General features: G+C 43.4%; 1 protein-coding gene across 1 annotated transcript in view; it reads right to left on the bottom strand.

Annotated features, from left to right (window-relative positions):
- LOC138372321 (clumping factor A-like) overlaps nucleotides 1-414 on the bottom strand; it is an 11137-nt gene extending 10723 nt beyond the window's left edge. The window contains exon 1 of the mRNA XM_069337603.1: nucleotides 306-414. Within this exon, the coding sequence (XP_069193704.1) occupies nucleotides 306-414 (109 nt within the window). The remainder of the gene's footprint in view (nucleotides 1-305) is intronic.
- Between the last annotated feature and the right edge of the window lie 13686 nt (nucleotides 415-14100).

Below are 14100 nucleotides of genomic sequence, written 5' to 3'. Positions count from 1 at the left end.
GTTTATATTTCCGCAGCAGCAGGATGCTCCCACTCCTCGCTCAGCTCAGTGTAGTCTCAGCCGCCTCAATGATGTCACTGCTCCATCAACTGACTCGTGATGTCACACGTATCCTCGGGCTGCTGCTGCTGCTGCTCTTCGATGTTGTAGATCACTCACTAGGCTCCCCTTCCAATGAAATCTTCGGGTATCCTCGTCCATTTCCTAGGGGTGTCCTGAGAGAGGTCCGCCGACGTTAACTACGATGACTTCCCATAAGCGAGCGTCCGTCTCCAGGACGTACCATCACCTCGGTAGCTTCACACCAGTGAAGTCTACAGAGATACCACGACCTCGGCCGAAGATTATTAAACTGCTGCCTCCTCTGGTTGAGTAATGTTGGCTCAATGTGTGGACGAAGTACTGCTGCGCCATATTGGGCTCGACTTGACACACACATCGCTATTCTGGCGGGATTTTGTGCAGCTCTGGTGTGACGTCCGTCCTCATCCATATCTGGAAGGTCAGTGACCGGAGCGCCAATCCCTGAGCCTGGCTCGATGCCCGCCAATGACGTCACAGTAAGATTATCGCTGATTGGCTGTGAGCCTGGCGCTCTATCCACTCGCACCTTTCGTTATAAGACCTCGAGGCCGGCGCCGCTGCATCAGGCGAGTTTCTCGATGTCTCGCCTGCCGCCCGGCGCCATTTTGTTTCCGGCTCTTGTCCTTCTTGCCACCTTTATAACCTAATTTCGCCCCAAAAGCGTGCTCGAGGCACTTTCCTTAGTAACTTAAAGCATTGTTTGTGCCGTCTATGATCTTATTAGGTGGGATGAATGACTGTTGAGGCGGGCGAGGACTGCATCTTGACAGCCATCGTAACACTGATGTTGTTGATGTCTCTGATCTTCTTGTTGATGTCTGTGATGCTGTTGAGGATGTCTGTGATGCTGTTGAGGATGTCTGTGATGCTGTTGATGTCTGTGATGCTGTTAAGGATGTCTGTGATGCTGTTGAGGATGTCTCCTAACTCCTGTGTTGTGAAATTTGTTGACACTCGTCGACGTCGACTACTTGTGTTTTTAACCTCTCTGTCTACCTGTCTCTCACCAGCCCTCCTGTCTACCTGCCTCTCACCAGCCCTCCTGTCTACCTGTCTCTCACCAGCCCTCCTGTCTACCTGTCTCTCACCCGCCCTCCTGTCTACCTGTCTCTCACCCGCCCTCCTGTCTACCTGTCTCACCCGCCCTCCTGTCTACCTGTCTCTCACCCGCCCTCCTGTCTACCTGTCTCTCACCCGCCCTCCTGTCTACCTGTCTCTCACCCGCCCTCCTGTCTACCTGTCTCTCACCCGCCCTCCTGTCTACCTGTCTCTCACCCGCCCTCCTGTCTACCTGTCTCTCACCCGCCCTCCTGTCTACCTGTCTCTCACCCGCCCTCCTGTCTACCTGTCTCTCACCCGCCCTCCTGTCTACCTGTCTCTCACCCGCCCTCCTGTCTACCTGTCTCTCACCCGCCCTCCTGTCTACCTGTCTCTCACCAGCCCTCCTGTCTACCTGTCTCTCACCAGCCCTCCTGTCTACCTGCCTCTCACCAGCCCTCCTGTCTACCTGCCTCTCACCCGCCCTCCTGTCTACCTGCCCCTCACCCGCCCTCCTGTCTACCTGCCTCTCACCCGCCCTCCTCTCCACCTGCCTCTCGCCCTCTCGCCTGTCTACCTGCCTCTCACCCGCCCTCCTGTCTACCTGCCTCTCGCCCTCTCGCCTGTCTACCTGCCTCTCACCCGCCCTCCTGTCTACCTGCCTCTCGCCCTCTCGCCTGTCTACCTGCCTCTCACCCGCCCTCCTGTCTACCTGCCTCTCGCCCTCTCGCCTGTCTACCTGCCTCTCACCCGCCCTCCTGTCCACCTGCCTCTCACCCGCCCTCCTATCTACCTGCCTCTCACCTGCCCTCCTGTCTAACCTGCCTCTCACCTGCCCTCCTGTCTAACCTGCCTCTCACCCTCCCTCCTGTCTAACCTGCCCCTCACCCGCCCTCCTGTCTAACCTGCCTCTCACCCGCCCTCCTATCTACCTGCCCCTCACCCGCCCTCCTATCTACCTGCCTGATGATTGATTGATGAAGATTAAGCCACCCAAAAGGTGGCACGGGCATGAATAGCCCGTAAGTGGTGGCCCTTTTGAGCCATTATCAGTATCAAGAGCTGATACTGGAGATCTGTGGAGGCGCGACTGCACCCTGCGTGACGGGAGATGTCTCCCGGACCAAGTGGTGACCAGATGGTGTGTCTACCTGCCTCTCACCCGCCCTCCTGTCTACCTGCCTCTCACCCGCCCTCCTGTCTACCTGCCTCTCACCCGCCCTCCTGTCCACCTGCCTCTCACCCGCCCTCCTGTCCACCTGCCTCTCACCACCTCTCCCTCTGTTAACCCCCTTCCATTGAAGCTCGTGAAGCTGAAAATAAGTTTCACGTTATCGGGTGATTACCAGATCACTTGTACATTAAGGCGCCGCACACCTCAGTGAAGCACCGGGAGCTGAAATGATATCAATAGAAATGAGTCAGTTAATTTAAGCTTTGTTTTGGGGATCAGTTGAGTAACTGCCGTGTTCGGAGAGCACTTGAGGCACTGGCGTCGTCTTCGACTAGGCCCCACACGCACATAAACACACGCACGCACACGCAAATCTCTCGTGCTGTTGACCTCCCAAAACACTTTAGCATTCAAGTCTCGCCAAGGAAAAGGAGGTATCTGATTGCAGCGTGTGCGTGCGTGTCAACAAGTCGGAGAGGGACTCGAAGGCTGGACTGAAAGATCGTGGTGGCTAGCCACTTGGAGAGGTCGGCAGAGCGACAGCCTTGCTTCTTGAAGGGTCGGCGTTCAGGCCCCAAAAGTCCAAATGGTTGGGAACCATTCCTTCCCCTCTTCCGTGCCATCCCAAATCCTTATCCTGATCCCTTCCCAGTGCTATATAGTCGTAATGGCTTGGCGCTTTTTCCTGATGGTTCCCTTCCATTCCAGGAATTAACTGGCTTGTTTATCTGTGGCTCGTGGTTCACTGTGTGGCTCGTGGTTCACTGTGTGGGATCATGGTTCACTGTGTGGGATCGTGGTTCACTGTGTGGGATCGTGGTTCACTGTGTGGCTCGTGGTTCACTGTGTGGGATCGTGGTTCACTGTGTGGCTCGTGGTTCACTGTGTGGGATCGTGGTTCACTGTGTGGCTCGTGGTTCACTGTGTGGGATCGTGGTTCACTGTGTGGATCGTGGTTCACTGTGTGGGATCGTGGTTCACTGTGTGGGATCGTGGTTCACTGTGTGGGATCGTGGTTCACTGTGTGGATCGTGGTTCACTGTGTGGGATCGTGGTTCACTGTGTGGGATCGTGGTTCACTGTGGGAGATCTCACAGTTGTGACGGGGTTGTGACGCCACGGGGTTGAGACGCCCCGGGGTTGAGACGCCCCGGGGTTGTGACGCCCCGGGGTTGTGACGCCCCGGGGTTGTGACGCCCCGGGGTTGAGACGCCCCGGGGTTGAGACGCCCCGGGGTTGTGACGCCCCGGGGTTGTGACGCCCCGGGGTTGTGACGCCCCGGGGTTGTGACGCCCCGGGGTTGAGACGCCCCGGGGTTGTGACGCCCCGGGGTTGTGACGCCCCGGGGTTGAGACGCCCCGGGGTTGAGACGCCCCGGGGTTGTGACGCCCCGGGGTTGAGACGCCCCGGGGTTGAGACGCCCCGGGGTTGAGACGCCCCGGGGTTGTGACGCCCCGGGGTTGTGACGCCCCGGGGTTGTGACGCCCCGGGGTTGTGACGCCCCGGGGTTGTGACGCCCCGGGGTTGAGACGCCCCGGGGTTGAGACGCCCCGGGGTTGAGACGCCCCGGGGTTGTGACGCCCCGGGGTTGTGACGCCCCGGGGTTGTGACGCCCCGGGGTTGTGACGCCCCGGGGTTGTGACGCCCCGGGGTTATAGCTCTTCTTCCTTGAGAGAGAGAGAGTTGTGTTCTTCACAATGCAGTTCGTGTTGTTTCACCAAAACTTCACAACCTTGGGGTTGAGCCTCTCGTAAACTGTTTAATAAATGAAAGGAAAGCCGCCAGGATTCAAAATGTACAGGTTGGAGAAGCTTTAGGAAACAGTGACTTTGTTCGATTCATTCTATTCACAAGGGGGCCAGATTCACGAAGCAGTTACGTAAGCACTTACGAACGTGTACATCTTTCTTCAATCTTTAACGGCTTTCGTTACATTGATTAAACAGTTTACAAGCATGAAAATTTCCCAATCAACTGTTGTTATTGTTATAAAACAGCCTCCTGGTGCTTCGGAGCTCATTAACTATTTAACAATTGTAAACAAAGCCGCCAAACCTAATCCCGATCACACATTAGAAAACGCGAGACGTTTCTGAGCCGCTGCGGTTCATAGTACGTCGTATTTTGTCCATTTTTGTGATTTTGATGTCCAAACACAATAAATTATTTGAGAGGACAGGTTGAAGATTTGTGAAAGAACTGGAGAGGACGAGCCGAGGCTTGAGGAGAGTGGCGTGGTGTCCCCTGGATGTTACCTGACCTCTTCCTCTCCCTTGTCTTCTCACTCTTCATGTCTCCGTGTTTAATCACATTTCTCTCACTTCGCTTTCGTCCTATTATTGAATTATGTTCTCCCTGGCTTTATGCCTTGTTCAATTATCATATTAATCCTCACTTGCTCTCTATTCCTCCTCCTATTTCTCCATATATATATATATATATATATATATATATATATATATATATATATATATATATATATATATATATATATATATATATATAATGTACCTAGTAGCCAGAACGCACTTCTCGGCCTACTATGCAAGGCCCGATTTGCCTAATAGGCCAAGTTTTCCTGAATTAATATATTTTTTCAAATTTTTTCTTATGAAATGATAAAGCTACCCATTTCATTATGTATGAGGTCAATATATTTTTATTGGAGTTAAAATTAACGTAGATATATGACCGAACCTAACCAACCCTACCTAACCTAACCTATCTCTATAGGTTAGGTTTGGTTAGGTAGCCGAAAAAGTTAGGTTAGGTTAGGTAGGTTAGGTAGTTGAAAAACAATTAATTCATGAAAACTTGGCTTATTAGGCAAATTGGGCCTTGCATAGTAGGCTGAGAAGTGCGTTCTGGCTACTAGGTACGACATATATATATATATATATATATATATATATATATATATATATATATATATATATATATATATATATATATATATATAATTAAAATATCCCACGATTGTTCCTAACTTATATATAATATAATATATATAATATGTATACCTTCGATTGAACCAATCCCACGATTTTTGCTGTCCGGGGAATTAGCTCCGTAAGTCAACAACCTTATTGCCAGGAAAAAAAGGGCTTACCATGGTCTTTATTGAATATAAACTTATCCAATTTATATTCATTGTTTCTCGTTCTGTTTTGTGTTGATATATTTATCCCCGTTATTAATATGTTCTTTGTTATGCCCTCTCCTCCGTTAGTGTTCTTCAGGCATGTTGACCCTTGCTGCTGCTCCTTCTTCACGTACAGTTAAGTTTAAGCTTCCTCAATCTCTCTTCAAAAGGGAGGAATCCTTTTTCCTGGATCAGCATTGCCATTTTTTGTTGTGTACAAGTTTGAGTGACTTTGTCCCTTCGGTGACAAGAGGTGAACTACATAATCTTATGTAGTGTTGAGGCTGGGTGTTCATGGGATCGAGGCTTCTCCTGGGCTTTGTAAATCTCTTTATTTGATGTCTATATTTAATGGGATAAAAGTGTTGTTGATTCAGCTTTTTCCTTCCATCACTTTCATTTCCTTGAACCCCTTTGCTTACCTCCCTTCCATCTTCCTTCATTCAAATGCTCCTTTCTTCATTCCATTGTTCCTACCGTCCCTTTCTCAGTGTGATCCCTCTTTAAAGCAAAACAATATTTCTATGATCATCTGCATTGTTGTAAACAGCCCGTCCTCCTAAGGTTCCCCAACGTTAAGAAACTGTCGTATTAAAGTGCCCCTTATCCTAACCTACCAGAGGACCCAAAACAGAAAACGGGGCATTATGTCAATAATGGCCCGTTTTATGTCAATTTGGCTAACGCAGATTCTCTCTAATGCAACACTAATCTTTCGGATGATTAACTGTTTATGAAGGTGGGGAATTGCCCTCCTGCTAGTAATTATTTAACTGCCCCCCCCCCTGGTAATTACCTTAACTTTCCCCTATTAGTCAGTAATGTTGGTTGTACTTCTAGAAGACGAGGTCGGAAGAATTGGTCATCGTAAGTGGTCCTCGTAAGTGCAGTGATGGCTGTAGTATTGGACGGGTGTGTAGTAAAGATGAGGACAGTGCGGAAGATTATGTGTGTAGTGAAGATGTAGCCTTGTCATAGGAGCAACGCAAGGTACACCGTCTGGTATCTATATCTATGAAAGTTAGTTATCTGTCCGAGGCTGGAGGCCAGACGCTAAGGGTTAGCCTCACCCAATTTTCACACATGAAGCTAGTAGGTTCCTGGACACACACAGGCTAGTCAGAGTCGGCCCCATTGCCACACACATTAAGAAATATCAGACACTAAACTTTCCCCCTTCGTGCGATTTTCATGAAGTTTGAAATGAAATCAAACCATTCAGATCCGTTGGCATGAGGTACCTGGAGATTTTCTATTACTTTATTCACTCTTGTGTTCTTGAAGATATCCTCATATTGCACCCAGAGTCTGCCAGTGCAGGCTACTGATCACACGGCCTTGTATGACTAACCATCCTGTGTGATGGGATTTTTAGCATCACGTAGCTTGTTATTTGACGCACACTGTACTGCCCTTCATATAGTCTAGGGCAGCTGCACAAATGTAGATGTACCTAAATGTGTTAATGAAAAAAACAAAATTACCCGCATTTTCATGATTTTCTCGGAAATGAACTGAATTCACATAGATGTACCACAGGCTATCCCTTCCAGTGTGTGTGTGTGTGTGTGTGTGTGTGTGTGTGTGTGTGTGTGTGTGTGTGTGTACACGAACTCAAGAATTGTGCTTGCGGGGTTGAGCTTTAGCTCTAGGGTACCACCTCTCAACTGTCAAACAACTGGAGTACAGATTCCTGCGTCTGCACTTACCTAGTTGGGGAGAAAGGTAGTTGGTTGGTCTGGTTGACATTTTAATTTAATTATCAGGGGAGACATTACTACTTTATAGCACTGGAAAGGGCTTAGGATAAGGATTTGAGATGGGACGGGGAGGAAGGAATTGTGCCCAACCACTTGGACGGTCGGGGATTGAACCCGACCTGCATGAAGCGAGACCGTCGCTCTACCGTCCAGTCAAAGTGGCTGGGTCGGTCGGGTAGACAACTATATATTTGTTTATAAACCCATTTGTGCTCCAAATAATTTAAACAAATTCATCGCTGTCTCCTGTACACTTCTCTCACCGCTTTGACTCATCTTCCCTCAGCTCATCCCTCATCAGCACCCTGACAAGTGTGTGTCAACTGGAGGATGTGTGTGTGTGTGCCTGCAGGTGTATATAGATATATATGCTATATCTCTAAGTCACTTTAGAGGCATATATTGAGCGAGTCTGAGACAGTGATACCAGGCAGGAGTCATGACGACGTCTCAAAGGAAACAACGAATCATAAACCATTGTTACCACATTAACACACGATCACGAATTTTACCTCTGATAAATCAACTATCACAATCGACTTGAGAATGGTCCAGGACGGACCGAAACGTCGTCGTCCCTTCACTTTCTAGTGTGTGGTCTGGTCACCATATATCAGTCACGTTGTTGTGACTCCTCGTCCGCTTACCCATATCTAACTTTGTTTTTTGTTCATTTAACACACTATTACGTGCAGCCAATAACGATCCAGCAGTTGAAATAAGTCAAAACCGGAGAGCCCTGCCATCCAGCCGTCACAGGCAGCGGGCGTGTCAGCTGTATTTTTAGTCCTAAAAGTAAACTGAATAAAATACACTGAAGAGTCCATCTTTTCCCGCCAACTCGTCAGCTGATGCAAGAAACCACAAACAAATTTAGATTGCTTCTGGCACACCGATTTTTCTTGCCAAGTTTTGGGTGAATCTCCACCAAGATATTCGAGTTTTGTGGACAAAAAGAAAACAAAAAAATGGGTAACGTGACTAAATCTAAATACAAAGAATTTTTGTCGCCTGTTTGGTAAGTAAAGAGTTCCAATTTAACGTTCCATCTGTACATTATATAATATATTATAATATATATATATATATATATATATATATATATATATGTCGTACCTAGTAGCCAGAACGCACTTATCAGCCTACTATGCATGGCCCGATTTGCCTAATAAGCCAAGTTTTCCTGAATAAATATATTTTCTCTAATTTTTTTCTTATGAAATGATAAAGCTACCCATTTCATTATGTATGGGGTCAATTTTTTTTTATTGGAGTTCAAATTAGCGTAGATATATGATCGAACCTAACCAACCCTACCTAACCTAACGTAACCTATCTTCATAGGTTAGGTTAGGGTAGGTAGCGGAAAAAATTAGGTTAGGTTAGGTAGGTTAGGTTGTCAAAAAAACATTAATTCATGAAAACTTGGCTTATTAGGCAAATCGGGCCTTGATTAGTAGGCTGATAAGTGCGTTCTGGCTACTAGGTACGACATATATATATATATATATATATATATATATATATATATATATATATATATATATATATATATATATATATATATATATATCTCCTCTCTCTCTCTCTCTCTCTCTCTCTCTCTCTCTCTCTCTCTCTCTCTCCTCTCTCTCTCTCTCTCTCTTTTCTCTCTCTCTTCTCTCTCTCTCTCTCTCTCTCTCTATATATATATATATATATATATATATATATATATATATATATATATAAATATAATATAATATAATATATATATATAATATATAATAATAATAATAATAATAATATGACAGTGTCAGATCCACTCCTTCTGAAGATGTATTAATATACGAAAGTACTTAAGGAAATTTCTGTTTAAATTTTCCTCCGTGGTCTGACACTCACATTTTTATTCACGTATTTATTTTCGTGATATACACACACATTATATATATATATATATTATATATATATATATATATTATATATATATATATATATATATAATATAATATATATATATATATATATCAACCCGTTCTCGCAAATTTAATAAGTCAATATTGACTTATTAAATATGTGCATTGGTGACATACTTAACATAATAGATACCCTTAAAAAGATTCATAGAAAACACCGACCTTACCTAACCTTGTTAGTATCTTAAGATAAGCATCTTATTGCTTCGTAATTACAATTTTTACCTAACCTATAATAGGTATAGGTTAAGTAATAATTGTAATTACGAAGCAATAAGATGCTTATCTTAAGATACTAACAAGGTTAGGTAAGGTCGGTGTTTAATATGAATCTTTTTAGGGGTATCTATTATGTTAAGTATGTCACCTATGCACATATTTAATAAGTCAATATTGACTTATTAAATTTGCGAGAACGGGTTGATATATATATATATATATATATATATATATATATATATATATATATATATATATATATATATATATATATATATATATATATAAATGTCGTACCTAGTAGTCAGAATGCATTTCTTCGCCTATTATACAAGGCCCGATTTGCCTAATAGGCCGAGTGATTTTCTTTATTTTCAATCAATTGTTTCCAATTGGTTTATTTTAAATAATAATCTTACATTAAGAACATAAATTATTTAATTGTTAGTTTAGGTTAGGTTAAGATAGGTTAGGTAGAGTTAGTTAGGTTCAGTCATATATCTACGTTTGTTTAACTCAAATTTAAACAAATTAACTCGTACATAATGAAATAGATTTATCATTCCAGGAGGAAGTCTCCTGCATGGGGGGCACGCACTGCTCTGAGGCGGGCTTTCTCCTTGTCTGATGTTGCGGCGCTGAGCATGGCATCAGCTACTTTTTCCACTAGAGGGTGGTCCCAGCCGGACTGTTTGTGTTGTTTTGTTGGCTCTATAATGGTTGCTGTGGCTGCAAGAACATCCCACTGATTTGAACATTCATTGAAAGCAGGATCGTGTATTCCTGCTGAATCTCTCAGGGTTGCAGGTAAGATATCTCTGACGAGGTCGTGCGATGCATGTGAGGAGGAAACGAAGGCTGGTAGAGCAATCTGAGAGGCTGTGCGGACACCAAGGCCGCCGAGTCTTACAGGAAGAGTTGCTTGCTCCCACTGAGAGTCGTCCAATGGCAGGTTCAGGACTTTCACCAGCATGGACCTCAGAAGGGTGTCATATACATTTAACTTAGGGCTGCTGTAGGATGAACAACATCTCAGAAAGTAGGTCAACTTAGGGAGAGACAGGCATCTTGTGAGGAGAAAGAGAGCATCATGGGCATCACTATTGTCAATCCTGTCCAGGATTCTCTTTAGATCAGTGATTTTTGCAGCCAGGACCTCCTCGATTGCTCGTGGGCCAATGGGGGCACCCAGGAGAGTGCAGTCCGGTGGCTCGACAACGAGAATGTCTGGAAGAACATTTTGTATTTGCCCAGTGATGTCTTGGTTTTATATATATATATATATATATATATATATATATATATATATATATATATATATATATATATATATATTTATTAATAATATATATAATAATCCCCATTATTAATATATCATTATTAATAATGATGATAAACTACAGTTTGGTCTCTGGTCACGCCTTCGTGTCTCATCTGTTATACTCGAGTTTTTAGTCTCCCTGGTGTTCATATCTTCACATTTTTGTTCCTCAGCTTCCAGTTCCTGTGTTTGTCTGGTAATGTTTGCATAACTCAGCGGTGTTTTATCATGTATGTTTAGCTTCTGGTTTGCTTGTGAAGTTTTTTATATTTTAATAATTATTTCAGTGTTTAATTTACTCATTTTTTTTTTGCATTTGTTAACACACATTTACTAAGCCTCTTCCACTGATTTCTTGACTTTTGTGTCTTCTTTTCAAACTTTCGCTTTTGCGGTTCACAAATATATCGGCTTCGCCTGATTTGTCTCTCATTTAATAATGTTTCCGCTGTTATATCTGCCTTAATTGTTGCCGACGTCACACATGAGACTTATCAACCTACACATCTGAAAATATTGGAACTGACCAGGTGTGGGTCCGGCCGCGACCATCATCAGGATGTGGAAAGGAAAAAAGAGTGGTAGAGAAAGGCGATTTAGAAAGTAAGAGTGAAATGATTGGTGAGAAAGGTAGAGAACAATAGGAGTACGGTTAGAAGTAAAGCTAGGTTTACAAGAACAGGAATAGGGTTGAAGTATGGGAATAAGGTAGAAGTAAAGCAATACGGTAGAAGTGAAGCAATAAGGTAGAAGTAAAGCAATAAGGTAGAAGTGAAGCAATAAGGTAGAAGTAAAGCAATAAGGTAGAAGTGAAGCAATAAGGTAGAAGTAAAGCAATAAGGTAGAAGTGAAGCAATAAGGTAGAAGTAAAGCAATAAGGTAGAAGTAAAGCAATAAGGTAGAAGTAAAGCAATAAGGTTGAAGTGAAGCAATAAGGTAGAAGTAAAGCAATAAGGTAGAAGTAAAGCAATAAGGTAGAAGTAAAGCAATAAGGTAGAAGTAAAGCAATAAGGTAGAAGTGAAGCAATAAGGTAGAAGTAAAGCAATAAGGTAGAAGTAAAGCAATAAGGTAGAAGTAAAGCAATAAGGTTGAAGTGAAGCAATAAGGTATAGAAAAAGGCCGACGTATTGGGATAAAGAAAAATTACAGAAAATTGCCTCTGAGTTTATTCCAGCTCTTCAATTTTATTCCTATCCTTCTAGCCTATTCGTACAATTCTACTTTCTCTTGCCTTTCACCTCGCACTCTTACCTTATATAATGGTTTTCGCCTCCGCCCTTTATTTTTACGGGCTATTCATGCCCGTGCCACCTCTTGGGTGGCATAATCTTCATCAATCAATCAATCGCCCTTTCTTATTCGACTTGATAATGGTCCACGATGGACTGACACGTCGCCATTTTGTTTCGTCGTAATGGCTTGGCGCTTTCTCCTCATAATTCCCTTACTCCTTCAATTTCAAATTGATGGTTGGCTGTTTAGTTTCCACTTACGTTATTGAAATTTATTGTTTGCTAAAGGCTAAGAATTAACATTAGAATAGATGTTATTAAGCTTGTTTAGGGTTGATTGACCTATTGGTTTAGTATTGACATACGGGTCAGCCAAGAGAGTGAAAATAATTCTTTCTTACTTTTCAAGTACTGTAAGCAAGTTTAATCTATCGGGGGTTGTTTGTTAGGATATCTCGTCACCAGAGATATCCTGACAAACAACACTAAAATTAAAGGAACCAACGCGGGGAAATAATAATTTAGATTTAGTGTTAACTAACAGGGAAACACAAATTAAGGACATCGAAATAGGGAGCGAGCTAGGGAACAGTGATCATAAAGAAATCAGATTTAGCATTGAATGGAATAGATCTGTAGGAGAAAATTCTGTTAAAGTGCCTGAATTTCGAAAAGCTAATTTCAATAGCCTAAGAAATTTGGGGGGCAAATAGATTGGAAAGTCTTGGGTATGGGGTGTGGGCCGGTCTTGGAGCGAGACGTGAACCCAGCGATAGGTGACGTAAAAAGGGTTTTCGATGTGGATTCAAAATATAACCTATTTAAAAATATTCTAACCAAAGCCCAGGAACGTAGTATACCATATAAATTGAATAGATCGAATACTAATGATCCAAAGTGGATAACAAAGGATCTGAAGAACCTTATAGGTAAAAAGAGAGCGTGGTACAAAAGGATTAAGAATGGGGAAGTCAGTTTAGAACAGGAATTCGTACAACTGGTTAGAAATACTAAAAAGGAGATAAGGAAAGCAAAAAGAAACTATGAAGTTCGCATAGCAGAGGAAGCGAAGACAAATCCTAAAGGGTTTTTCCAGTTATACCGGACAAAGATTAGGGAAAGGATAGGTCCATTAAAAACTGAGACAGGTCAAATAACTGATAATGATGAAGAGATGAGTAGTATTTTTAATAAATATTTTATATCTGTATTTACTAAAGAGGAACTTAACAATATGCCTTCAGCCGAACAAGTATATGTGGGTGGGGACGAGAACAGGTTGACTAGTTTAGCAGTTACCAGGGAGGATGTTCTCAAACAAATAGTTAAACTCAAACCAAACAAATCCCAAGGGCCGGATGAAGTGTTTGCCAGGGTGCTTAAAGAATGCAAAGAAGAGCTTTGCGACCCACTGTCTACCATATTTAATAAATCAATAGAGTCAGGCAGAGTGCCAGAGTTATGAAAAGTTGTTAATGTGATACCAGTTTTTAAGAAAGGAGATAGATCACTTGCGTCAAACTATCGGCCAATTGGCCTAACGTCTATTGTGGGAAAGTTACTCGAATCGATAATTGCAAATAAAATTCGTCTTCATCTTGAAAAACAAATTAATAATTAAGTCGCAACATGGTTTTATAAATGGCCATTCATGTTTAACAAATTTGTTATCTTTTTATTCTAGCATAGTTGAGGCAGTTGATAGTGGTAAGGATTGTGACCGTCCTGGACCATTCTCGAGAATGGTCCAGGACGGACCGAAACGTCGTCGTCCCTTCACCTTCTAGTGTGTGGTCTGGTCAACATACTTTAGCCACGTTATTGTGACTCATCGCCTGCATGCATGTTGTTGTTATAGATTCAGCTACTCGGAACAAGTCCCAAGTAGCACGGGCTATGGTGAGCCCGTGGTGGACTTACCTGGCACAGGAGCGGGGCAAGTAGCACAGGCTATAGTGAGCCCGTGGTGGACTTACCTGGCACAGGAGCGGTGCTGAGTGCCTGCATGCAGTTACCTTTGTTCTTATGCTGTATTTGCCCCTAGTGAGGTGATTCACCTCACAGCACAGGTTGTATATTCAGCTGCTCTAAAATTGTAACCACTTTGTACTGTAAAATGGACATTCGGGAATTAATTTTTTACCTTCATTCTCAAGTTAAGAAAAAACATT

This window comes from Procambarus clarkii, chromosome 38 (genome assembly GCF_040958095.1).
Source record: "Procambarus clarkii isolate CNS0578487 chromosome 38, FALCON_Pclarkii_2.0, whole genome shotgun sequence".
In the NCBI taxonomy this organism is placed as follows: Eukaryota; Metazoa; Arthropoda; class Malacostraca; order Decapoda; family Cambaridae; genus Procambarus; species Procambarus clarkii.
This window is presented reverse-complemented; position numbering and strand designations above follow the sequence as displayed.